At 45.0% G+C, this 26,935-nt stretch overlaps 1 protein-coding gene across 1 annotated transcript in view; it reads right to left on the bottom strand.

Moving 5' to 3' along the window:
• Window positions 1-2,239: 2,239 nt before the first annotated feature.
• Window positions 2,240-26,935, bottom strand: part of LOC130472738 (flavin-containing monooxygenase 5-like) — a 29,437-nt gene continuing 4,741 nt past the window's right edge. Inside the window, exons 2-8 of the mRNA XM_056844153.1 lie at window positions 18,320-18,508; window positions 17,224-17,386; window positions 14,459-14,601; window positions 10,333-10,535; window positions 7,097-7,449; window positions 5,917-5,989; window positions 2,240-2,670 (exon numbers count right to left, since the gene is read on the bottom strand). Coding sequence (XP_056700131.1) covers window positions 2,301-2,670; window positions 5,917-5,989; window positions 7,097-7,449; window positions 10,333-10,535; window positions 14,459-14,601; window positions 17,224-17,386; window positions 18,320-18,508 — 1,494 coding nt within the window. The 3' untranslated portion in view covers window positions 2,240-2,300. The remainder of the gene's footprint in view (window positions 2,671-5,916; window positions 5,990-7,096; window positions 7,450-10,332; window positions 10,536-14,458; window positions 14,602-17,223; window positions 17,387-18,319; window positions 18,509-26,935) is intronic.

Below are 26,935 nucleotides of genomic sequence, written 5' to 3'. Positions count from 1 at the left end.
GGAATGACAGGATTGCCCATTGGAAACAATGGGCTTGAAGGCCCATTGAAGATAATAGGAGCCAGGAATGCTAATTAACTTGCATGGGCTCCTCTGAGATACATTACAGCACAAAAAAGGGTGCAAAGAAAATGTGGAACGGATTGTCCATTAAGGTCTCTGGGCCCAGATAAACTACTCTGGGACTGGAATGACAGCCACCAGAGTGGGATGACGGTCCCTAGGAACAGAATCTGTGCTCTGGGACTGGAATGACAGGCCACAGAGTGGAATGACAGCCCCGGGGGAATGGAAACAGGGCTCTGGGACTGGAATCACAAACCGTAGAATGAAACACTGTACAATTAAAGTGCACTTGAACTGGAATGACAGACCCCATAATGCAATGGCTTGGGGTCCTCCATATCAGGTTTCTCAAATCTGCTTTGCTGTGAAGTTCTGGGAAAGATAGCAAAGCCTGTGTGGCTGCCATGTGGGTGTGCATTTTGGATTTCCCTGGTCCTGCCCACAGTCTGGCCATTTCCCCCCACAGTAGCCTTTTTCCTCCCCTACCGCAGAAAGTTTTGTTTTAATAGGCCAATATAATTGCATTATAATGATATACTGTTATAGCAAAATACGCATCAGCATTCCTGAATTCCAACTTTAATTTTGTTTAAAAAGTAAGTCTCTAGTCCCTTTCCTTCTGGAGAGATTTAGGTTATTTATGCATGGGAGTTTTACCTGACATTCGTTGCTCACTGGACCCATACTTTCCTGTTGGGAATCTACGCACAAGCAATCTCCAAGCTCAAATCAAGCCCCGCCCCTTTAAATGCTGCTATGTAATTGGCTTATTTGTAGGGCTTATTGTGAGAAAATCCCCCCAACTCAACTGCCACATAAAGATGCATTTTAAGAACAACAACTTAAAAAACAGAGCAATCTGAAAGGTTGCCAACCTCCAGGTAGTGGATGGAGATCTCCCGCTATTACAACTGATCTCCAGGCGACAGATATCAGTTCCCCCGGAGAAAATGGCCTCTTTGACAACTGGACTCTATGGCATTGAAATCCCTCCCCTCTCCAAACCCTGCCTTCCTCAGATTCCACCCAAAAAATCTCCAGGTATTTCCCACTTCCACTGATGGAAGGGAGGTGATTTTTTTTAATTCCCCCCTTTGGTGGCAGAGCTCCAGCTACCCACTCATGCTGCTCCTGGAGGTGGGGTGTCTCCTGTCCCTTGCAGCATTTTAAGGGGCATTTGGAGGTTACAGTGAGATTGGGGAAGCAGAGACATTTCACTCCACAGATCCCTTCCGCCAATGGAGATTTTGCCTGGGAATCCGCCCTTTGGAATTGCCATTGTGGTTTTTTTCCCTAGTGCCTCTACAGAGGACATTATGAGCGGTCATATAACATGTACAGCACTGCTTAGCATGACCGCAGTGAAGGAGGAAAGCTGCACCTGTTGTTTCTCTATCTGCAGTGCAGGACCAAAAGGCACAGGGACCCCAGATCACCGAAAAGCTGGGCAACGACTTGCTTCTTTGATGCTGTCTGAACTTACTCTGCAACTGGGTGCTGGGAAAAATCACTAGATGACACTAGGACTAGTCCCACTAGTAGTGGAAACCATCCTAGTGATCTTGTGTGTGTTCTGGAACAGGCTGAAGAGCACTGGGTAAAATCTAAAGCATCCAGGTAAAACCTGTTACTTGAGCAACACGGTTGATCAGGCATTCTGGGTGTGTATGGGGAACCCAAGGATCAGACCCGAGACTTCATTTATGGTAAGCCTGAGCTTTTCCACTCAGCGCTGGCTGCATAACGGACCCCACTTAGAACAAAAGTATAATTTGTATTGGCTTTATCCCCATGATCAGGAACATTCTCAATCACCAGGAAAGAGCCTACGTGCGTAAGTAGCAAACTTATTCCTCCATCGTTGAAAGCGCCATGGTACGAGATCTGGGCACTGAAAGAAATCGCGAAGCACACAGGACACCGTTCACATGACAAATGAGAAACAAGTCGTTGAATCCTTTGAGAATTCTTGGCAGACATTTATTGACTGAATGGAATCAATTTATAATATGGATATGCACCAGCTTTTGAGGCTTGAAAGTCACAAACATAAATATCATGATTTATTTTCTGCATATGTACCTATATGCATGTTGCAGGGGTGTTTTTTTAAAGACGCTATTATCACCATAAAAGTGAGGAGGAAATCTTTCCCCTTTCCCCCCAGGAAATAAATAAAATCCCAAGATAAATAAAATCCCAAGCAGAAAATCTCTGTTGTCCTCAGAATATTACTATATAACAAAGGCAGACAATGCTTTGAACCATCCTAGGAATGCGGTAACTAGAGCAACTGCTAACAAGGCCTTAAAGAAAAAATGCTGTTTGGATTGGTGGGTGGAGTCACATACTGCCCTGGTCCTAAAGGGTTTCACGATCCGTTCCCGTTGGGTCAGGATAGCTTTTCTGGCATTGTCCCATTTTCCTGGTCCTTCCAGACGGTACTGATATGGTGAGCACGGCCCAAAGAAAACCAACCAGGCCAGCTTAGGATCCGTGAGGAAAAGCCGCCATACATTGAAATTCGCAGGGATCAGAGCAGCTATCTCATCCATGTATGCGATATAGTCCACTTGGATTGTGTGCCGATGACTTCTCACGTACCTTGCGTAAAACAGAAACATAGGTGTTGTGACTGACGCGTGTTCGGAATGAACTGGAGGACAGAATAAAGCACATAGAACCTTGTAAAATGCTACCCAACACCTTCCACACGGGGATCCATCTGGACTGAAATTTATGCTCTGTGAGGAATCCCAAAATACCCTTTTCTGATACTATCACATCATAGGCATTCCATGCAGTGATTTCTTCTTCTGGCCTCACGACAACTCTAAATTGAATCATTTATAATTCCCTTCTATAGAGGGTAGAGCCCCGTGGTGCAGAGTGGCAAGCTGCAGTACTGAAGTCAAACGCTCTGCTCACGACCTGAGTTCGATCCTGATGGAAGTTGGTTTCAGGTAGCCGGCTCAAGGTCGACTCAGCCTTCCATCCTTCCGAGGTCGGTAAAATGAGTACCCAGCTTGCTGGGGTAAAGGGAAGATGGCTGGGGAAGGCATTGGTAAACCACCCCGTAAAACAAAGTCTGCCTAGGAAACATCAGGATGTGACGTCACCCCATGGGCCAGGAATGACCCGGTGCTTGCACAGGGGACCTTTACCTTTATCTACAGAAGGTAAACTGGGGGGTATATTTGATCTGAGAAGTTATATGAGGGGAATCCCCCTCCTTTCCCAACACTGCAGTGACAAGCCAAACTGAGCCCTCCCCCCCCAAATGCTTTTAAGGCTAATTACATATCTGGAATGTTCAATAATGTGACTCCAGTCATATGTCATTTGGCCCTTCTGTTTAATCATGTCAGGGTGTTGAACAAGGTAAGATTTTGTTGGCTCGTCTTCCTTTCTTGCTAAGTGGTGGGGTAGGGTTGCCAGGTGCCTCTTTGCTACCAGCGGGAGGTTTTGGGGTGAGCACCTGAGTTTTCGGGGTTTGGGGAGGGACTTCAATACCATAGCGTCCAATTGCCAAAGCGGTCATTTTCTCCAGGTGAACTGATCTCTATCGGCTGGAGATCAGTGGTAATAGCAGGAGATCTCCAGCTAGTACCTGGAGGTTGGCAACCCTCTGTACGAGGGTGCTGTTTTAATTGGGGAAGAGACTTTACCCCTCCCCAAGCTACTATTAAATACCCTGGGGGAAATGCAGATACTGTACTGGCGTCCGTATTGTTTTTTACTCTGCATGGCTAGCAGCAACTTCAGGGGGAGGGGAGTGGAATTTAGATCATGGGAAAAGCATGCAGGGAAAGTTTCTCCTTCCTCCAGTACCACTTCTCTGATCGGGGGAAACAACCAGGTAGTTATTTAACAGGCCAAATCTATCTGTCTAGCTGGCTCCTGCTTTTCCATTTTTAAAAAAGCCCAAACTAGTGTTGTAAGATAGCAATGTCACATAAAATCTGTATCAATATAAAATATGACTCAGGGAATTTTCCAGTCGCCTCAGAAATCTGACCCTGAGCATTGTCAAGACCTGCACTTGATCATTTCTCTACATCTGTCATAACCCAACGGGGCAAACAACATGGGAAGTCACCTACAAGATGCCCCAAAGCATTCATAATAGGACAGAAAGGGATGAGGAGGTCTGACTGAGGTCCTGTTTAGACATGATGGATGGAAGGTATTGTTCTTGGGCATTCCCCTCCATTGCTGCGGCGCTTTCTGACCCCTGGAGGAATCAGTCCCTCAGTCCCAGGACCTGGGCGGAGGAACAGCCATACAGGTTGTGGGGACTAGAATGAGGAGGAAGAAGAAGCGGAAAGCATTCCGCCTTCCTGCTCTACAGGTGCTGCTCCTCTGAGGGCAAGGGGCAATTTCATCCTTTTATCCTTTCTTGTTCCAGTTCACTGTCCCTCATGGCTGTTCCCTTGCATGGATGCTACAAACATCTTTCTGGGCGGTCAGAGGGAGCTGCAGCAATAGAAATGACTAAGTTTAGCTTGGAAAGAAGGCACTTAAGGGGAGACTTGATAGAGATCTATAAAATTATGTATGGTATGGAGAAAGTGAACAGGGAGAAGCTTTTCCACCTCTCTCATCATACTAGAATGCGGGGTCATCTGCTGAAGCTGGAGGGTGAGAGTTTCAAAACAGATAAAAGGAAGTATTTCTTCACACAACACATAGTTAAATTGTGGGACTCCCTGCCCCAGGATGTGGCAATGGCTGCCAACTTGGAAGGCTTTAAGAGGGGAGTGGACATGTTCATAGAGGAGAGGGCTTTCCATGGCTACTAGTTAAAATGAATGCTAGTCATGATGCATACCTATTATCTCCAGGATCAGAGGAGGATCAGAGGAGCACACCTATTATATTAGTTGATTTGGAACACAAGCAGGACAATGCTGCTGCAGTCGTCTTCTTTGTGGGCTTCGTAGAGGCACCTGGTTGGCCGTTGTGTGAACAGACTGCTGGACTTGTTGGGCCTTGGTCTGATACAGCATGGCCTTTCTTATGTTCTTATGAGGGGAACATGGGAAAACCCCATGCGTGGAGGACACTGCCAAGTATGTTTTAAACCCTGCATGTGTGTTATGTTCTATTAAGTCACTTCCAACAGATGATAACCTTGTCAATGAATGACCTGTCATTAACAGCCTTGCTCAAGTCTCGTCATCTGCATAGCAAATGGAAATTGGAATCTGCAATTTTTCAGCTTCCAGAGATGGTATGGAAAGCTCCCTTCCATTAAAGGAGCAAAGCGGAATTATTTCGATATGCCTGTAGCAGAAATAACTAAGGAATGTCTCTGGCAGATAGTAATAACAATGTTGTCATTTTAACAATGTATTTTAATTCACGTTTTTTAATCTTTTTAATTGCATATGTTTATATTTAGTAAGCCCCCTTGGGCATCGCTGAAAAGTGGAATATAAATATTTTAAATAAACAAATATTGTTTTTGTAGGTTATCCGGGCTGTGTAACCGTGGTCTTGGAATTTTCTTTCCAATTCTTTCCAAAGAAAATTCCAAGACCACGGTTACACAGCCCGGATAACCTACAAGAACCAATGAACTCTGACCGTGAAAGCCTTTGACAAAATATTGTTTTATTTATAATCCGCTTTGGGGGCATTCCCAGCTGCTCCCAGTTTTATTCTCAAATGTGACATATTCCTTTTTTTTTTTTTTAAGAAACAATTATTGTCTTATTCTGGTTGCCAGGCCAACGAAGGTGAATAAGAAACAAAGCAGGAAATGTCTGGACTGGCTGAAAGCGGGCCTGCCCTGCTTCATCCCCACCCAACTCATCACATCATTCATTTAGGGCAAAAGAGTCCTACCGTTTGGCCATTTTCTTTTCCTTGGAGCGAATGTCATCCAACATTTCACTTGCTGAAGGCAGTCCACACAGCCCTAGGAGCAGAAGTCGGAATGTCACTGCAATGTTACCATGTGATCAGGTCCCCCTTCTTTGGAACCAGGTAGTGCGGAAAGTGCTGTCAAGTTGCAGCTGACTTGCAGCGAAACCAAAGGGAGGTTTCAAGACAAGAGGCATTCAGGCCGTTTCTGCCTGGGTACTTTCACTCACGTTCTCCCCTGGTCTCGGTTGTTCCTTAAAGTTATGCATGAGTTTTCCTTCCATTAGAGATGACCTCACTGCCAGCCCTCACAAATCCTGGGACTTCCTGTTCCTATGTTAACCTGATTCTTCCCTTTCCCCTGAGCTCAGCCTGGGTAAAATCCCCATGCATAAGGCAAAGCATGGGCCATGCAAGCTTGGTTTCTTTCACAGCCAATTACAAAGCAGCGTGTAAAGAGGTGGGGATTCAAATGCTTCCTACTTCCTCGGGACATGCAAGCTTGGTTTCTTTCACAGCCACTTACAAAGCAACATGTAAAGAGGTGGGGATTCAAATGCTTCCTACTTCCTCGGAGCTCTTTCTGAACAGAAGAAAGGCTTTCAAAAACCGAGGCTTGGATTTCTCTCCCCCTCCCCCACTTTTCAGATTGCTCAATATTTTTGGTTTTTTGTTCTTAAATGCTTTTTTATACAGCAATTGGGTTATGGGGGGATTTTTCTCACAGTAAGCTCTACAAAGTAAGCCAATTACAAAGCAGCATTTCAAGGGATGGGGATTCAAATACTTCCTGATTTGAGCTTGGAGTCTGCTGACGCATAGATTCCCAACAGGAAAGTGTGGGTCCAGCAAGCAACAAGCCTCAGGTAAAACTCCCATGCATAAATGACCTCAGAGGTGATGTGCTATTGCCTGCCTCTGTGCAGCAACCATGGACTTCTTTGGTGGTCTCCCATCCAACGACTAACCAAGGCTGACCCTGCTTAGCTTCCAGGACTTGATGAGATCGGGCTGGCCTGGGCCATCCAAGTCAGGTCCTAAGAAGTATATTTAATGTGATACCGAGGAGTAACATCAGCATACTGATGACACCCCGCTCCAAAATTTTGGATGATCTCACTCAACGGCCTTAAATTAATGTGAAATTACTTTATCTCCTTACCTTTAAACACACGTGTAACCCAGCGGGCCTGCATTTCTGAAATGGGCATGATAGCCCCCAGAGGCTGGACAAGGCCAATGATCGCTAGGGTTGGCTTCTCCAAGTGAGGTGGAAAGACATATTTATACAGGGTGACGTGGTTGTCAACAACACTGATGCAGTTATCAAGGAAAGGAAAGGAGAAACTGTATCCCGTGGCAAAAATAACAAAATCAATATCGTCCTCCTTGCTGCCGTTGTCGAAGAGGACAGATGTTTCGCTGAACTCCTTGATGTTTGGTTTCACCACCACTCGGCCAGAAATGATCCGGTTTGCGATTTCATCGTTGATGGTTGGATGCTGGCTGTCAAGACTGTAAAATTTGGGGGAAAAGATTTACAAACACAGAAATTACAATCCTTTGGGCGATGATGCGCCGGGGCAGCCGGTGGAACCAGCTGAATTAATCCCTTGGGAATTTTCATGTTCCAGTTTGGACTGGTAGCTAGTGACTTCGTCAGCACCGAGAATGCTGGAGCAGTGGAGCAAAAAATTTCTGAGCAATGGTCTGTTTACTATAGGATTTTTTTTAAAAAATAAATAAAGTTAAACTTCCTGGAGACATAAATTCTGCTTTTTCTTCCCTCGCTCCATGCTCTAACCGTGCAAACACAGAGATCTTTCTTTCACTTTAGACTCCTAAAAGGGTTCCCCAGGTGCACATATGTAACAGAAGCATAAATACATGAGAGAAAAAGACGTATCTGACTAGGGTTGCCAACCTCCAGGTACTAGCTGGAGATCTCCTGCTATTACAACTGATCTCCAGCCGATAGATATCAGTTCACCTGGAGAAAATGGCCGCTTTGGCAAATGGACTCTATAGCATTGAAGTCCTTCCCCTCTCCAAACCCTACCCTCCTCAGGCCCCACCCTCAAAATTTCCAGGTATTCCATCCCAAATGGTTGGGTTTGGGTTTCTAGACCTGCTGATATGTTTATCAGACCACTGGTTCTTTGCAGAGGGAACTATTGTCCTGGTCAGGGTAGCTGAACCCCAACTCCTGAACTCCTGCTGTGAGTGGCAGGATAATTTTTTTTGTGCTCCACACTTTTCTTTTTAAAAACATTTTCAACAAAAAGCACACTGATGCAAGGAATGCATGATGCATCTTCAGCAAGACACCTATGGGGGGAGGTATGGAAGTCACTGGCCACCAAGATTAGATTAATTCATGCCATCGCACTCCCTATTACTATGTATGGGTGTGAAAGCTGGACATTGAAGAAAGCTGATAGGAGGAAAATAGATTCCTTTGAAATGTGGTGTTGGAGGAGAGCGTTACGAATACCCTGGACTGCCAAAAAAACAAAACAGTGGGTTATAGATCAAATCAAGCCTGAACTAAAATGTCTAAACTGAGGCTATCGTATTTTGGTCACATCATGAGAAGACAAGAGTCACTGGAGAAGACAGTCATGCTGGGAAGGGTTGAGGGCAGCAGGAAAAGAGGAAGACCCAACAGGAGATGGATGGACTCTAGAAAGGAAGACACAGCCCTCAATTTGCAAGATCTGAGCAAGGCTGTCAAAGATAGGACATTTTGGAGGACTTTCATTCATAGGGTCGCCATGAGTTGGAAGCGACTTGACAGCACTTAACACACACATGGAAGTCAACCCTACAGTAAATACAACCTCAATAGAAAACTTTCTTGGTGGCACAGCCATTCTTCGTTCTATGGGGGCATTTTCCCTTTTAAATTTTACTGAAGACTTTTATATTATTTTCGGCTGCCAGGAAGCCTCTGCCTGACTGCACTCCCCACTGGGAATGAGCTATCAGTGGTAGAGCATCTGCTTGGCAGGCAAAAGGTCCCAAGTTCAATCCCTAGCATCTCCATCTAACAGCGCCAGGTAATAGGTAATGTGACCTCTGCCTGAAACCTGGAGAGCTGCTGCCAGTCTGAGTAGGCAATACTGACCTGGATGAACAGAGGCCTGATTCAGTATAAGGCAGTTTCAGGAGGTTTTTGGGGAGGAGCCTTAGGTAGGTGGGGTTTGGGGAGGGGAGGGACTTTAATGCCATAGAGTCCAATTGCCAAAGCAGCCATTTTCTCCAGGTGAACTGATCTCTATCGGCTGGAGATCAGTTGTAATAGCAGGAGACCTCCAGCTAGTACCTGGAGGTTCTTCAAATTCTGACACAGATAATCTATATGCCTAGTATAGCTTGAACAAAGACTGTATTGTACAAATTACAAATAATAATGTATGGAAGGAGTGGTAAGGGGGAACTGATGAAGAATGAAACGATCGTCTTCTCCTCTACTTCCGTGACCTCCCCACTTCGGGATAGAATAATACTTACCTGCCATCCACATCTGAAAGAGAAAAAGAACCATTAAGAACCATTATTGGTCTACAGGACTGATTTTTCTGAATAATATTTACCTGCAATCAATTTTTGGGAAAATAACCATTATTGATATACAGGCCTGAGACTTTTGTATGGTGAATTATATTCTATGTAACAGTTTTGTATGTGCTTGCATGTTATGTGTATTTTGTAATTTGTATAATACAGTCTTTGTTTAAGCTACTAGGCGTATAGATTATCTGTGTCAGAATTTAAATAGTACCTGGAGGTTGGCAACCCTACTTCAGTGGGGTATAATGCCATAGAGTCCACTTTCCAAAGTGGCCATTTTCTCCAGGTGAACTGATCTCTGTCACCTGGAAACCAATTGTGATAGCGGGAGAATCCCAGCCACCACTTGGAGTGGTGGAGATCTCCTGCTATTACAACTGAACTCCAGCCAATAGACATCAGTTCACCTGGAGAAAATGGCCACTTTGGCAATTGGTCTCTATGGCATTGAAGTCCCTCCCCTCTCCAAACCCTCCTTCCTCAGGCTCTGCCCAAAAAAAATCTCCCGCCGGTGGCAAAGAGGGACATGGCAACCCTACCTGATCCACCAAGATGCTAATCCTCTGTGGTAAAGGGACTGAATGGTACACAAATATGGCCTAGCGTTTATTATTACAGAATCTTCAGGAGGCATTATAGCAAAAGCTTGTGATGTCCCTCCTTTGATGCTAATTCCCATCAAAGTTTTTTCCATCTCTCCTATTCAGAGCAGAAAAGAATAGAACAATGCAGTGAAAAAGACCCACATGACCATTACTGCCAAGGCCGCTCTTCCCCTCCCGGTTCCTGGATCCAGAATGTAATCATTCTAATTTAGAACTGCACCTGTGCTGAGGCTGGAGTCCGTACATGGCATGGTCAAACTTTGTGTTTACTGTTTGCTGTGCTATAAAGTGGATAGACCTTCGAATGAAATTGTATTTGAGGAAGGAGTAGACGATGCGCCTGTTAAAATAAGTATCTTGGGGCTCTCCTCCATACCCAACACGATTCATGATCCAGGCTCCACGTCTGGTGCTAAGGAAAACCTATGGGAAAGAGAGAGGGAAGATTTGAAATGAAAAGGAAAGGGGACTTCAGCTGTGCCGTAGGGTTGCCAACCTCCAGGTGGTAAGAACAACAATTCATGCCAAAAAAGATGCTGAGCAAAAGGATAACAGCACGGTGGCCAAACAAAGTAAATGGACTATGCAATGATATGTATGAACTCAGCCAGAACTCAAGCAGAGAAGTAATGAGGAAGGCGACAAGATAGCGCCTCCGTCAAACGGATCTAGGCATAAAGTGTCCCAAGCAACTTGCAGAGCAGCATATGCTTTAGAAGACACGCCAGTCCGACACAGCATTGCTTCACTGACACCGAATGGTGTGGGGCTTTTTCTGGTCAATTTCACTCAGGCGCGCTATTACAGGCGACTGAAGAAGTTTGAAAAGGAGGAGCTTCCGGACTTTCCTTTTCGCTTATTATACGAGTGCAGGAGTTGACTGCATAAGTTTCTGGACTTTATTCACCTATTACACGTGTAGGAGTTATGATATGCTGTTGTGCTGTACATAACATAGGAATTATCTGTATTATTGTACCTCTGTTCATTGTGTACTATTAGTCCTCTGTTCATTGTGTACTATTAGTCTTGTAAGTAACTCACACCATCCATTGTTATATTTTATGCTCGAGTTCATAATACCATGGCTATTATAATATAGCTTATACCAGTTCATACATATCATTGCATAGTTCATTTACTTTATTTGGCCACTGTGCTGTTATCCTTTTGCTCAACCCCCAGGTGGTGGCTGGAGCGCTACTGCTATTACAACTGATCTCCAGGCGATAGAAATCAGTTACCCTGGAGAAAATGGCCACTGGACGCTATGGCATTGAAATCCCTCCCCTCCCCAAACACTGCCCCTCCTCAGGCTCCATCCCCAAAATCTCCAGGTATTTCCCAACCCGGAGCTGGCAACCCTATTGATAGACCATGTATTGCAGGGGTGGGGAATGTCAGGCCCGGTGGGCGTTTAAGGCCCGCGAAATCATTTGGTCTGGCCTTTCGTGGGTCCTGGCAGATCAGAAGGATCTAAGACTGGCGATCCGCCCCCTCCCATGGACTAGCCTCTATTCAAAGCGGATGTGAGTTTGTTTTGCCGAGAAAAGGAACCTTTTTTCCTCCTTGCAGAAGAGTCGTTAGCTATGGAGCTGCTAGGACCGCCCAAGAAACTGTGTTAGCCCTTTCCCATCCGTGCCGTGGAGAAGTGTATTCCCTCCGTACTACAAGAGGGCTGGGGGCGGAAGTGGCGACAATGGAGGGGTTAAAGTGGGCAGAGCCAGAATACATGGGGGGGGCAAGTTCTTAGCCAGTGTGTCCTCCTTTCATCCTTGCAGAAGGAGGTAGGAGGAGCTGGCTGTAGAATCTGGCCCCAACCATGTGGAGCAGGAGCAACTCCGTCGTGCGGCTGGACGGCTACGCCCGGCTGGTGCAACAGACCATCCTGCGCCACCAGGTGGGCGAGTGTGCCACTGGTTGGATGCCTGCCTGCTTGCCCACGCAGGGGGGGGGGAATCATGAGGCAGATGCCTGCTTGGGGTTTGGTTGGCTAATTTTTAAGTTGATAATTTCATATGGCCCACGAATGATGTTATAAATATCCAAATGGCCCTTGGCAGAAAAAAGGTTCCCCACCCCTGATGTATTGCAACCAGTGGGAAATGGGAGAGACAGAAACTTACTGGGGGCACTATTGTCCCCTTGTGATGACGCAATTTCCACTGTGACCAAGAAGCAATGGCATCGTGCCAGAGGTGAGCTGTAATACTCATATAATAGAGTTTTTGGCCAAGTGCTAGAGTATCAGCCAGATGCAATGCTATTCCCTTTCTCGTCACGCTGTATCATCATCGCGAGGATGACGCACCTGTCACGTTTAAGTATCCAGTTTCCGCCCACCAACCAGGTCAGCATCGGCAGGCAACAGCCGCCTTCACCTGGAGGTCTCCCACCATAAGCAGGCAAACGGGAATCCTGTTCACTGACTTCTTTCATGCTGCCTACTTCTGCTTTAATTTCTGCTGCCTTCTCTCAGCGCTCTTATTTAAGCAGAACTTCTAAGTATGCAGCTTTACTCAGGTTTATGTGAGATCCTAATCTGAGGACAAATAACTTCCTAACTTATCCACAGTAAATGGGTAACAGGTTTGAGAGTAGGGATGCCAACTCTGGAGATTTTTGGGGAGGGGAGGGATCTCCAGCTGATAGAGATGTACAGTATATATACCACAAGTCACTGCTAATGTTCCTAAGGAAATTGTAGAAGTTGTATCTGAACCTGGTACTTTGGAGAGCCGCCGAAAGCTAAAACCATAGAGTTTCTGGTGATTCCTAGAGAGTACTGATGTCACTTCAGGGTTTTCCCCAGAACTGACATCATACCATTGGCCTGACTGCCCTTTTTTAAAAAACTCACAGCAGGAGTTCAGGAGTTGGGGGTCAGCTACCCTGACCAGGACAACGGTCCCCTCTGATAACCAGTGGTCTGATAAACATATCAGCAGGTCTAGAAACCCAACAATTTGGGATGGAATAGAAACCTTAACACAGCCCCTCCATCTTAAGGAGGACACTGAAATGCCTCAGTAAAAAACTCTGTGGCCCCTTACTTTCTAGTCATGAAGTACTAAGAAGCCACAGACGTCAGCCAGAAAACTTAAGTAACTCAATAGGTTTTGATTTTGAAGCTCAATGCCCTTTCTTCGGGCCAAATTGGGGGTGTTGTTGTCTAAGATAACAATTTGTGACCAACACGGGTGTGTTCTAAGGGTTTCCAGCCTCCAGGTACTTCAATGCAGTATACAACAGTAGGCTTAATTTATATCAAACAATATCAAATGTATTCAAAACAACAAGCCACAAACAAGGACTATGCAAACAAACAACGGTGCTGAATAATAATTGTGTACTATATACAATATTTACTACGAATAGTCACCACCAGATAAATCCATCCAGCTATCCAGCTTATAGGTACTTGTATTGTCCGTAGACTCAAAGTTGAGCACCCGGCTTCTTCCGTTTCTTGAAATTCCCTTAAAAGGGTAATGCCAAATGTCCGGTGGGGACCACAACTGAATCAATAGTGTTCAGAACCGGATCAGGAGGAGGAACGCAGATCCATGGTATTCATTATGTTTCACCTAAGGCTTCATCAGCCTCAAATAGTTTCTCTAGTCGCCCAGTATACTTCAGCAAGTTTTCCAAGGCTTATGCTCAAGAGAGCTAAGTTAGTTTTCCAAGGCTGAATTATCTGGTGGTGACTATTCTTTGTAAATATTATATATAGTACACAACTATTGTTCAGCACCGTTGTTTGTTTGCATAGTCCTTGTTTGTGGCTTGTTGTTTTGAATACATTTGATATTGAGCCTACTGTTGTATATTGTATTGAACTATTTCAGCACAACTAGGAGTAATATTGTTTGGGTTGAGCCTCCAGGTACTAGCAGATCTCCTGCTCTTTCAACTGCTCTCCAGCCGATAGAGATCAGTTCCCCTGGAGAAAATGGCTGCTTTGGCGATTGGACTCTATGGCGTTGAAGTCCCTCCCTTCCTTAAACCCCGTCCTCCTCAGGCTCCGCCCCTGAAATCTCCAGGTATTTTCCAACCCGGAGCTGGCAACCCTAGTGTTTTCTACAAAGCCTCCCCTCAAATATCTCCTGCCCCTTGGAAATATAACATTTACTGAGCTGATGAAGAGAGGTCTGCCTTTTCTCCTATTCATTCCTCTCTGTCGAGGTGAGGTGAGAAGAAACCCTAAATGCGGAGTGGCAGATAGAACAGACACTTGAGAGTAGAGAAACTGGATGTTACCTTGTTGCTACATAAGGGGCAGAGCACCTAGATACAGAACCACAACAGCCAAAATAGCTATTTGCTGAGAACTTAGTCGTACCTACCTGGCTGGCTAGTTGGCTGATCTCCACAGCAATATCCACCCCCGAATTCCCTATGCCGATTACAACAACCCGTTTTCCTGTGAACTCTTTGGGGTCCTTATAATCTCGGCTGTGGAAGTAGCACCCCTTGAATTTTTCTATGCCTGCAATGGAAAGTTCAGATAAGTTGACAAGGGTTTGGACACATGTTGAATCTTGCGGGCTGTGACTAGAAAGGTCTTGCAGAGCAGGTATGGCGCGTGCCTTCACTGGCTACGTTTTAGGAAGGCGTGCAAGACAATTTCAGAAGGTATTTGGAAGAGAGTGAGTACCTTCAGCAGATTTAGCTCTGTGTTTTGGGATATTCACGTGTTTTTAAAGCTTTTAATGGACTTTTATGTTCTTGCAGCTTATTTTAGATGCCTTGAGTCAAAGAAAATAAGGTGAGAGGTATTCATATTTTAAATAAATTAACAAAACAAAACAAGATCAGTGCCAACTTCAAGGTAGAATTTGGAGTCCTTCCAAAATTACCACTGATCACAGAGATTAGTTCCATTTAGAGTTGCCAGCCTCCAGGTGGTTAATAGAAGGAAGCACCTACACTAACTAGTCACGTTGTGCAAAGGAATAGTAACAAGCTCTTGCAATATATGCAAAATAATGATGTTATTCAAAAGGTGCAAAAACATGCAAAGTTGCAATGATATGACGAACTCACACTTATATACATAAGTCTTCCAAAAGGAAGTCAATCTTGATAGGCACAAGCTTTACAAGGTGAGTACAAAAACTTATTTCTCTTAACATTTGTTCTTTTTGCAGGTAGAAATGTTGAAGTGCTGTGGAGGCTGAAACGGATCAGGAGTGCTCTCCTCCCGATCAGTTTCATCCTCCACAGCACTTCAACATTTCTACCTGCAAAAAGAACAAATGTTAAGAGAAATAAGTTTTTGTACTTACCTTGTAAAGCTTGTGCCTATCAAGATTGACTTCCTTTTGGAAGACTTATGTATATAAGTGTGAGTTCGTCATATCATTGCAACTTTGCATGTTTTTGCACTTTTTGAATAACATCATTATTTTGCATATATTGCAAGAGCTTGTTACTATTCCTTTGCACAGCCTCCAGGTGGTGGCTGGAAATTTACTGGAAACCTCCCAGTTTGGCTTGGAGTCCTTCCTGAATTACAACTGATCTACAGATAGGGTTGCCAGCTCTGGGTTGGGAAATACCTGGAGATTTTGGGGGTGGGGCCTGTGGAGGGCAGGGTTTGGGGAAGGGACTTCAATTGGGTATAATGCTATACAGTCCACCTTCCAAAGCAGCCATGTTCTCCAGGTGAACTGATCTCTGTTGCCAGGAGATCAGTTGTAGTCCCAGGAGATCTCCAGCCACCACCTGGAGGTTGGCAATCCTATCTACAGACTACAGAGATAAGTTTTCCTGGAAAAAATGGCAGCTTTGGAGGGTGGATTCTGTGGGGATTACCACACTTGTATTCCCAGCGATGTTTTAAGAATTTGAAAACGTTTTAAAAAACACTGTTCGCGCTCTCTATGTATTCCCACCAATGTATTAAGAGTTTGAAAACGTTATAAAAAATACTGTTCGCACTTTGTTTGGCCCCTTTAGCTGCGAAGACATTTTCCAACCATTTATAAGCCGTAGTATCCAAAAACCCTTTTAAAGTGATGTTTTTTATAACATTTTCAAACTCTTAATACATTGGTGGGAATAATACATTGCTGGGAATACAAAGTGCGGTAACCCCCTAAGATTTCACATACCCACTGAGCTCCCTCTCATCCCCAGGCACTGCCCCCAAATCTCCAGGAATTTCCCAAGCCAGAAAGGGCAACCCTGAGTCAGTCTGTCTGTCTGTCTGTCTGTCTGTCTCTCTCTCTCTCTCTCTCTCTCTCTCTCTCTCTCTTCCAAGAATAAAGTGGGATGGGGAAAGCAATTCAACCAGTAACATTAAACATAAGGAACAGTTTGCTATTATAAATATGTGGTCAACAACAACAACATAATGTAACACTGTATAAATATGTCTGCCCACATGATACTATAGCTAGTGTTAATTTTAATGTTCTCCATGGCTTCTGCTATGGACACTGCTGAATTCCAGGGAAAAGGGGTGGTGGTGGGAGAACCACCCAACCTTGGGTAGCCAGCAAGCAACTGCTGAATTCCATCAGCTGAGGGGAGAAGGGAGATGGACAATCTCAATGCAGTATTACTGCAGGGCCCTAGAAACTGGATTTTGAAAGATGCATCACCCTGCTGCCTTCCAGATTCCTCACCCTGATCAAGAATGGCACCACCAAGCAGATGCACTGGGACAAAGAGAGTTCACAATGAGCACTGAAATAATATATTATTAGCAGCAAGGTGCATCAGGCAAGAATCAACAGCATGTAGGTCAACATGCATCAATTTACCTGCATAGCTTTAATGTGAAAGTTACTAATATTTGTCATTTTAGTTACTTAGATCAGTTTGTCATATTTATCGGTTGTCATTTATGCATTTGTCATTTAGTTAGTTATATCTATTTGTCGTTTCATTTATGCATTTGTTTGTAGTCCACCATGTACAAGTCAAGCTAAGGCTGAACCTGCTCGTTCACATAAGATGGGTTGGAGAGTGAGCATCGATACAACCGCAGCTCCCCCACCCACCTGGCAGCCCCCCCACACCACCAGGGTTAAATTTGTGGGAGGGATCAGTGATACCCAAAGAGCAGTTTTACATACAGAGTCTCAGGGGCAGCAAAGAGTACCTGGGAATGAGCGCAGCGGCAGGTAGGCATTGGTATGGTGGCCGGTGCAAACCATGATCCCGTCAAAAACAGATGACTCTTGTTTCCCATTGGTCTCTATGACAACATTCCACTGGCCTGTTTGAGCAAAGTCTGAGCACTTGCTGATGTTATGTACTTTAGTCTGGAAGTAACAAGTAAGAAAACAGACATTTGAAGGGTTTAGGTCTTCTGCTTTGCCTTTTCCACTCAACATAGGTCGTTTATGCATGGGAGTTTTCCCTGGGGCTCAATGCTCGCTCGTCCAACACCTTTCTTTTGTGAATGCAAAAAAATTATTTTATTTATTTATTTTTTGTATTTCTAGCCCGCCCTACCCCGGCTATGCACCAGCACAATCCCCAGCTCAAGTCCAGAAGTGTGAGACTCCGTCCCTTGAAAACACTGCTTAGTAATTGGCTGTAGTGCTTACTGTGAGAAAACCGCCCAGTTCCCTCTCCCCCCCCCCCCCGTGGAAATGCAAGTGCTGTGTTAGAAAGCATTTCACAAAAAGGAGCTCTTTTAAAGGAATGGAATGGGGGACGGAAACCCAAACGTTGTTTTAAAACCCTTTGGGGGGGGGACAAATCTACTCAGAAAGAACTCCAGCTGGGAGATGAAAAATCAGGAAGCATTTGAGTCCCCATCCCTTGAAACGCTGCTTTGTAGTGCTTACTGAAAAATGCTGTAGCGCTTACTGTAAAAAAAAAAGTCACACACACACACACAGCTCCCTTGTCCCATGCTTTGGCTTATGCATGGAAAGGAGGATTATTTGACCCAGGCTGATCTCAGGAGAGATTGAAGAATCGGGGTTTAACAGCAACGGCAAGACCCAGGATTTGCAAGGGCTGGGTGTGAGGTCATCTCTGAGGGACGGAAAACTCATGCATAACTCCAACGAACAACTGAGTCAATCCGGGGACAAATGTGAGTCCAGATACCCATGCATAATCAGAGATTAACAAACAACCCACACGTGTTTGGAGAAGCCACCTTCCCTTGGAACACGACGAAATTGGTATGACTTCCACAGTCCAGTGGTTCGGACTACTTTCTCTATTAGCCTTTTTCTTACCTTGAAGCGGATGTACTTCAGAAGGTCAAAATGCTTAGCATACACCCGGAAGTATTCCATGATCTTGGAATTGTGCATGTAGTTGGGGTAGTCATCTGGGATGGGAAAGTCACTGAAGCACATCATCTCTTTGGAAGTGTTGATGATCACAGACCTGTAAATGCTGGCCCTGCCTTCCTCAGGCTGCTCCTACAGGAAGCAGAATGACATGGTTAGCAACTTCAAAAGCAATACAAAGAAAACGATTGATGGGAGCATCTAACTCACAGAGAAGAGAGAGAGGTTTTATCCCAGTTTCACTGTTCTAGTTTCCCGGAAAGATCCTGGGCATTGTAGTCTGGTGAGGGTATTGCGAGTTTGGCCCTCAAGGGCCAAAATCAAATGGGTTCTGATGCCGCCAGCACAGCTCTCCTGCTGTACCCCAAAGCGTGCATAGTTAGGCTCAGGACTGGTCTGTCCTTATATTCGTTTTCTCAGTGGCATGAGCTCATAGAGGCCAATTGAGAAAACGAAAGCAATTAGCTGTTAATTAATCACTGGGTCAGAATGCTGACTCACTGAGAGATGTTCAGGTGATGAAGCCTACAGAATCCCCGGCACCTGGACATCGTCATGATGGCTGACTGATTAATTACCATGGCAATGCACAGCCTTGCATTCCAGAAAGGGGAGAGAAGGCTTTAACGAGCACCAGCTGGGGCTTACCTTACTCCCTCCACAGAAGCAGTTTTCAAAAGGGAACTATTTTACTGTTCACAATATCACAAAATCCTAGGCCTCCGGGCCTGAACCAAGGAAATCATGAACCCCAAGAAACTGAGGGACCTCAGCTTCTTGACAGGCCCCATAGGCCGAAACGCGTTTGGTATGTGGTTACAGTTATCAACCTCAGGAAATACCATTGTGCTATTTTAATGCTTTTAAATAATTTTAACTTTTAGCTTCTAATAAATTATACTTTCAGTATTTAAACATAGACTTATATATATTTTCTTTTCACCTAACCCTGGGCATCCAGCTTTTGATGCTCTCTTGACCCACATTTTCCCCATCCGAATTCTCAAAATCCCATGCATGGTGATTGTTTCCCCCCGAGAAAGTCCTGGAGAAGTTTTTGTACGGCAGAATCACCAGCAAAAATCTGGAGCGTCTGAGTCCCTGCCCCTTGAAAACGCAGCTTAGTAACTGGCTGTGGTTTCTATTGTTAGAAAAACATCACTACCACCCCCAGCTCCCAGCGAGTGGAGCTTCTCATGCGCGTGACAGGCAGCTGTGTTCATTTCCCACCCAGCCCAGTGTCATGCACATGTGTGTGTGTTCCGGAACGCTCATCCCCTCTCCCCAGGCCTTTAATCGGCAACAGCTGCGGAAGGGGAGAAAGAGAAGAAAGGTGAGGCAGTGCTGCTGCCATTGCATCTCACGTGGTGTTCGCTCCCTTCAACCATTACGGGCACCCTCTGGATGGCCTTTCCCACCTTTCTCGTCCATCTTTAAACAAGTGACAGCTGCAGAGGGAGGGAGTGCACATGGGCGCATGTGTCAAAGGTCTCCTCCCCTTTATACACCTTGCGTTCCCGCCAAAAAGCTTCTCTTCCTCCCCATACAAAGTTAAGTCTTTTTAAATGCCTCCACAAAAGGGAGGGAAAGGCAGCCTGGGGCTCAGCTGCATTGTCCCCTGCGATTTTTTGGGTGTAAGCCCCATTACTAACAAGTAGACCAAGATGCTATGAGGAGGGGGGTGGAATCAGGGGTCTACATTGGTTCCTAAGTATGCAAACACTCGCTTCCTCCCCGCTCCTTTACCCCGCTGGCTGGAGGAGAAGGGGGAAAGCCGGAATGCCTTATGCACATAAATCGCTACAATTTGAACCAAGTTGATCTCGGAGCAGACTTTAAATCCGTGGCAAAACAGCATTGGGAAAACCTGAGAAAGCGTGGGGTGAGAGCGAAGGGAACTCTGAGGGATGAAAAAATCATGCATAACTCCATGGAAAAACCAAGTCAGTCTGGGGGCGAACGTGAATCAAAGTAGCCATGCATACATGACCGTAGTATCACAACCACCTTGAAGAGAAATATTTCGTTCATGTCACTTCACCAGTGTGGTGTAGTGGTTCAACTGTTAGTCTCAGGAGACCCAGGTTCAAATCGTTCCTCTACCCTGAAACTTTCTCTTGAACTCACTAGCTAAAAATTGAGGGTTTGGATGTTTTAAAAAGAACAAACCAGATTGGTGAAAAAGTGGGGAGGGTTTTTGTTTTTTTAAAAGGATATGTGCAAAGGGAACAGAAGATAAAAGCGTGGCCAGGATCTGGGGCAGTGCTACATCCTGTGAATTGCAAGGATCCACCCTTCAGCTTGATCAGGAGAGCAGATGTGGGGCTACTCAGATGCTTTCTCCCCACCATCCTTGTTATGCAAGTTACAGCAGTGGTGGTAATTAAAGTCTGTGTTACTCCTGCCTAGAGCAGAACAGATGAGGGACTTCGGTGTCAGCACTGTAGAAATCTAATTCGTGTGCATGAAAGGGAACGTATTTAAATCGTATGCCATTAATAACCTGCCCAGGGAATATTTTAAAGCATTTGAGGGCCTAACTACATTGTACACTGTTTTTAGGTCTGCCCCAGGTCTTCTCAAACCAGATATGCAGCTAAGAGTTTGAAGCGCTGTGTTACTCAGGTACATGGTGGCCTGATTTGGATCTGCACTATATAAGGGAGAGGAGGCTTAAAGCTCCCTGCCCCCCACGAACTGGTTTTTCCCAACCTGAAACAGCTCTGGGAATAGGGTTGCCAGCTCTGGGTTGGGAAATACCTGGAGATTTTGGGGGTGGAGTCTGAGGAGGGCGGGACTTCAATGCCATAAAGTCCAATTGCCAAAGCGGCCATTTTCTCCAGAGGAATTTATTTCTATCACTGGGAGATCAGATGTAATAGTGGGAGATCTCCAGTCACCACTTGGAGGTTACTCAAAAGGGACACCACTGTGTAAGTACAGAATGTAAGGAAGCAAACACAGGAGTGAAAGTGTATCACAAAGTGCAAAATATAATATGAAACAAGCTACATAACATGAAAAACAGGACCAATGACAGTGCAACTATATATCTGTCCTAATAGCTATAAATAAAGAGGAGCCCCGTGGCGCAGAGTGGTAAACTGCAGTACTGCAGTCCAAGCTCTGCTCACGACCTGAGTTCGATCCCAAAGAAAGTTGGTTTTAGGGAGCCGGCTCAAGGTTGACTCAGCCTTCCATCCTTCTGAGGTCGGTAAAATGAATACCCAGCTTGATGGGGATGGGTAGGGGGTAAAGGGAAGATGACTGGGGAAGGCACTGGCAAACCACCCCGTAAACAAAAGTCTGCCTAGTAAACGTCGGGATGTGATGTCACCCCATGGGTCAGGAATGACCCGGTGCTTGCAGAGGGGACCTTTACCTAATAGCTATAAATAGCCAAGTAACTAACACAGGATTACTATCCCCAAATGGGTTTACATGTGTTATAAAAGTCCAATATTGGTACAAAAGCCTATAAGAATATTTGTAGTGGTGAATCTTATTATTTTCAGATGTCCTTCAGCCAGGTACAAGAGAAAAAGCAGGTTCCAAATGTCAAGAAAAGAAGGGGAGACGGCCGTTTCCGATTCTTCCTCACTCCCTCTTCAATTCAATACATTACTGTACAAAGTCTCCTCTCAATATATAACTGGAACCACCTCTAGTATTACCCACTTTTCATTAGTTCCATTATTAGGAAAGTCAGACCAGTTCCCACAGGGATACCTCAAATTTACCACCTGGAGGTTGGCAACCCTAATCTGACAACCCAGGGCGGCATGCAATGGCTTGCCTTGTAAGGAGGTATCATAAGAATGGTTGGGGAGGTGGCCTCTGATTGCATCAGAGTCCCAGCAACTAGTAGGTACATGAGTATTCAGTACCGTGAGCGTCATTTTTCTGGGCCTGGTACAAGTTTGTCACACCGAGTCTTTGGGGTCTCACGCACACAGTCCATCCCATTTATACAATTGAGTGAGTTATGAAACAAAAACATCTGTCATATTTCTGAAAAGACTAAATTGTAACCCTTTCAGTCTTAAAAGGGCCAGGTTACCGGACACAGTGCTAAGGATGCCCTGTTCAAAACCTGGACTGCAGTTTAAACACAGTTTTTGTTTAGAGGTGGGGGGAAAGGCACGCAGAACGGAAAAGAGTGGCCTTTTATGCAGGGACGTTTCACCGCGGTCACCCCTGCCGACTGCTCGTGGGTTCCTTTTGATTATGCCTGCCTTATCTGCCCGTCAGAGATTGCTTTGCTCCCACACACATTTTGCCTGTGTTTTCCAGATGCTGTTTTAGCCAGAATCTGAAAAATGCAGACAAATTGTGCAGGGAGAGCGAGGCAACCTGTTATGGGTGGATAAGTGTGTGTGTGCGTGTGTGTGTTTTAAGTGCCATCAAGTAGCTTCTGACTCATGGCGACCCTATGAATCAATGTCCTCCCAAAGTGTCCTATCCTTAACAGCCTTGCTCAGATCTTGCAAATTGAGGGCTGTGGCTTCCTTTATAGAGTCAATCCATCTCTTGTTGGGTCTTCCTCTTTTCCTGATGCCCTCATGCTTTTCCTAGCATGATTGTCTTTTTCAGCAACTTTTGTCTTCTCATAATGTGTCCAAAATACAACAGCCTCAGTTTAGTCATTTTAGCATCTAGGGTCAGTTCAGGCTTGATTTGATCTAAAACCCACTGATTTGGTTTTTTTGGCCGTCCAGGGTATCCGTAACACTCTCCTCCCACACCACATCTCGAAGGCATGCATAATATGTGGCGTCTGAATATGAAGATTCCATTAGCTACCAGAGCAGTTAATTGGGTTTCTATTAGCAGAATGGGGATGGAAGAGATTTGGTGGAGAGAGGTAGGGTGAGATATAGTGACCGGGCTTCCCAGGGTGGGTGAGAATTGAGGCAACTACCACCTGGGACTACTGCCCACAAGTCAACTGGACCCAATCCCCTCAAGTCAATTTCCTTGTCACTTCAATGGGGTCAATGGAGCTGCTTCAAGATTTTCTGCACCAAGAAAGAAGTACTTAGGATGTAGTATGTCATCTCGAGAGGCGAGTCTGTCCAGTGTTTCACAAGGATAAATTACAGCAAGGAGATTATATGCTGAAGTTCAGTGTTCCTGGTTGCACACACACTGGCTCCTCCAGCCTAAAATGCCCCCAGTTGGCTTTGGGAGGAAGAAAAACAGATTAGGAAGTCAAAAAAAGTAATGTGTTTACTCCGACTACTTGGAAATAAGCCTACACGATTTAGTTGGGAGTAAGCCTTTTGCGCCCAATGGGATTAACTTGAAATTTGCAAACAAACATGCATGAGATTGGACTGCAGAGTGGTCTTCCTAAACCTGGATCAGACTTTCTTCTGATCTGAATAACAATGCCTAGAATGGATCCACAAGGCACTAAATTTTGAAGCATGATCCACTTGAGATTCCCAAGAAAGTGTGTTTAGAAGGGGCAGGTTGTTGTTCTGGATGGACTGCTGGTCTGATCCAGCAGGGCTCTTCTTAGGTTTTTAAAAAATGCAATGTGGATTTGTAAATCTGCTTGGTTGGAAGTCAATTGCACGGAGATTAATGGGACTTTCACTCTAGAGATCAGACACAGCCCCCTACGGATGGAAAAGAGATGTATCGTGGAAAGTATCCCACTTTCAAAATTTTAACTCTTCCTTCTTAGGGAATCTGTGGTAAAAAGGAAGTGATAAGGATTTCACAGTTAGGGAAACTTCTGAAAGCAGGATTGGAGGGGGGAACCCACTGAGGTCTTTTATGCATGGGCACTGTGACCTACTTTCTCCGCTGGTCCGACTCGGTTTTTCATTGGGGTTATGCATGAGTTTTCTGTCCCTTAGAGATGACCTCGCACCCAACCCACGCAATGTCCGGGTCTTCCTGATCCTGTTAAAATCCAATTCTTCGATCTCTCCTGAGGTCAGCCCAGGTCAAATCATCCTCATCTCCATGCATAAGCCAAAGCATGGGACAGGGGAGCTGGAGGGGGAATGTTTTTCTCACAGTAAGCACTACAGCCATTTACAAAGCAGCATTTCAAGAGGCAGGGACTCAGCCACTTCTCGATTTTTGCTGGTTATTTCTTTCTGAGCAGACATTTGTCTCACATAAAAATGGGTTTTAAAACAATGCTTTGGTTTCTCCCCCCCCCCACCTTCCTTTTAAAGAGTTCCATTTTGTGAAATGGTTTTTAAAGTGGCGCTTAGGGAGAGAGGGGGGAGCTAGATGTTTTTTCTCACAGTAAGCTGTACAGCCAATTACAAAGAAGGGTTTTCAAGGGACAGGAACTCAAATGCTTCCTGCTTTTTGCTGGTGCAAGGCATTTTTAGAATTCACAACAGAAAAGTGTGGGTCAAGAGAGCATCAACCCCCAGGTAAAACTCCCATGCATAAAAGACCCGACTTTCCTATGCCAGGAAAGTGCAACCATATGCAGAGTTACACCCTTGTAAACCCATTGAAATCTATTGTCTTAGCCTGGAGTCACTCTACATAGGGCTGCATGGTTGGGCAGGTAGCAGGACAACATACCTGTGTTGCCTTTTTCTTGTTTCTTCTTTGGCCTTTCTCAGCATGGTTAGTCCATTGTGTAACACTTTGGCCGGGAATTCACCCTCTTTGTAAAAGGGCCAGTTTTCCCCTGGCTTTCACAAGCATGTGATGAAGATCCTAATCATTTCTAGCTGAACTAGCACTTTTAGCAGGGTGTTTAGGCTTGCCATAATTTAATGTCTCCTAAAATTGTTCTCACTTTGATCTTACTCTCATGAAGAAAAGAACCCAAAGGTGCTGTTCAACGTGATCTTTAAAATTCTCCCCCCCCATCAAGTCACAGCTGACTTATGGCGACCCCGTAGGGTTTTCAAAGCAAGCGACATTCAGAGTAGTTTGCCATTGCCAGCCTCCGCATCACGACCCTAGTGTTCCTTGGAGGTCTCCCATCCAAATACTGACCAGGGCCGACCCTGCTTAGCTTCTGAGATCTGATGAGATCAAGCTGGCCTGAAACTATATAAAAGTCGTCAAACAACAATATCGACATTGATGGGCCAAGATAAGAAAATACACCTGTAGCACCGAGAAAAAAACAAACTTGGTCTTGAAATTTGGTATTCCAGCTCGTAACAAAAGAGATTCTATTTCTCCATCAATTGGTTGGGCTGAGACTTCAGTAATACGTATTAAAGATTTATTACAGTAATATTTATTCTCCTGCAATATTTATTTATTTACTTACTTAACTTACACCCTGCCTTTCTCCTCAAAAAGGACCCAAAGCAGCCTACATCCTCTTCTCCTCCATTTTATTCTCACAACAACCCTATGACATTGGTTAGGCTGAAAGTGGTCGTTTATGCATGGGTACTTTCATTCATGTTCACCCCGTCTGTCTCGGTTGTTCCTTGGAGTTATGCATGAGTTTTCCGTCCATTAGAGATGACCTCGCTGCCAGCCCTCACAAATCCCGGGACTTCCCATTCCTCTGTTAACCCAATTCTTCCCTCTCCCCTGAGCCCAGCCAGCTTGAATTCCCCATGCATAAGGTAAAGCTTGGGACACAGAAGCTTGGTTTCTCTCACAGCAAGCAGACAGCCAATTACTAAGCAGTATGTGTCAAGGGGTGGGGATTCAAATACTTCCTACTTCCTCTGAGTTCTTTTTGAGCAGAAGTCTTTTAAAAACAAGGCTTGTGATCCCCCCCTTTCAAATAGCTCAGTTTTTGTTTTTGTTCTTAAAATGCTCTTAACATGCTTTTTTATGCAGCAATTGGGTTTCGTGGGGGGGAGAGACTTTCTTCTCACTACAGCCAATTACGAAGCAGCATTTCAAGGGGCGGGGATTCAAATACTTCCTAATTTGAGCTTGGAGACTGCTGGTGCATAGACTCCCAACAGGAAAGTGTGTGTCCAGTGAGAACGAAACTCAGTTAAAACTCCCATGCATAAACAAATAGTGACTGACCCAGTGAGCTTCCATGACAGAATAGGGCTTCGAACCTGGGTCTTCCAGATCCTAGTCCAACATTGTAACCAATACACCACACTGGCTCTCACTGGAACTGTAATGTTAACTTCAACATTGATATCCAAAATGCTGTTGAAGTACTCTACTAAAGAGGTGCTGTTGAATGTTTATTGTGCAAATTCAGCATTCAAGTAATCGCATTTCAAGAACAAAATACTTTCTCTGCTCTGAAGAGTGGGGCCACTCAAACGAATAATGTGCGCACTTACTAAATCCAAAGGATGCCTCATCATGAGGATTCTCACATATCTGATGAGACCTTACTTTGCGTATGCAGCTCGTATGGGTGGTTTTGGTGGGCAATTGTCCGCCAATCCACCCAGCCTGCTGGAGGTTTGACTGTTAAATTGGCTGCAGTGATGTGGCACTTCCAGAAGTAAAACTGGAAGTGACAATATTGCACGAGTCCAGTACCGGATTTACGTATAAGCTAAACAAACTATATCTTAGGGCCCCACTCTCTTGGGCCCCCCACATTTTTTAAAGGAAATAATAATTATTTCACTA

This window comes from Euleptes europaea, chromosome 2, assembly GCF_029931775.1.
Source record: "Euleptes europaea isolate rEulEur1 chromosome 2, rEulEur1.hap1, whole genome shotgun sequence".
Taxonomy (NCBI): domain Eukaryota; kingdom Metazoa; phylum Chordata; class Lepidosauria; order Squamata; family Sphaerodactylidae; genus Euleptes; species Euleptes europaea.
This window is presented reverse-complemented; position numbering and strand designations above follow the sequence as displayed.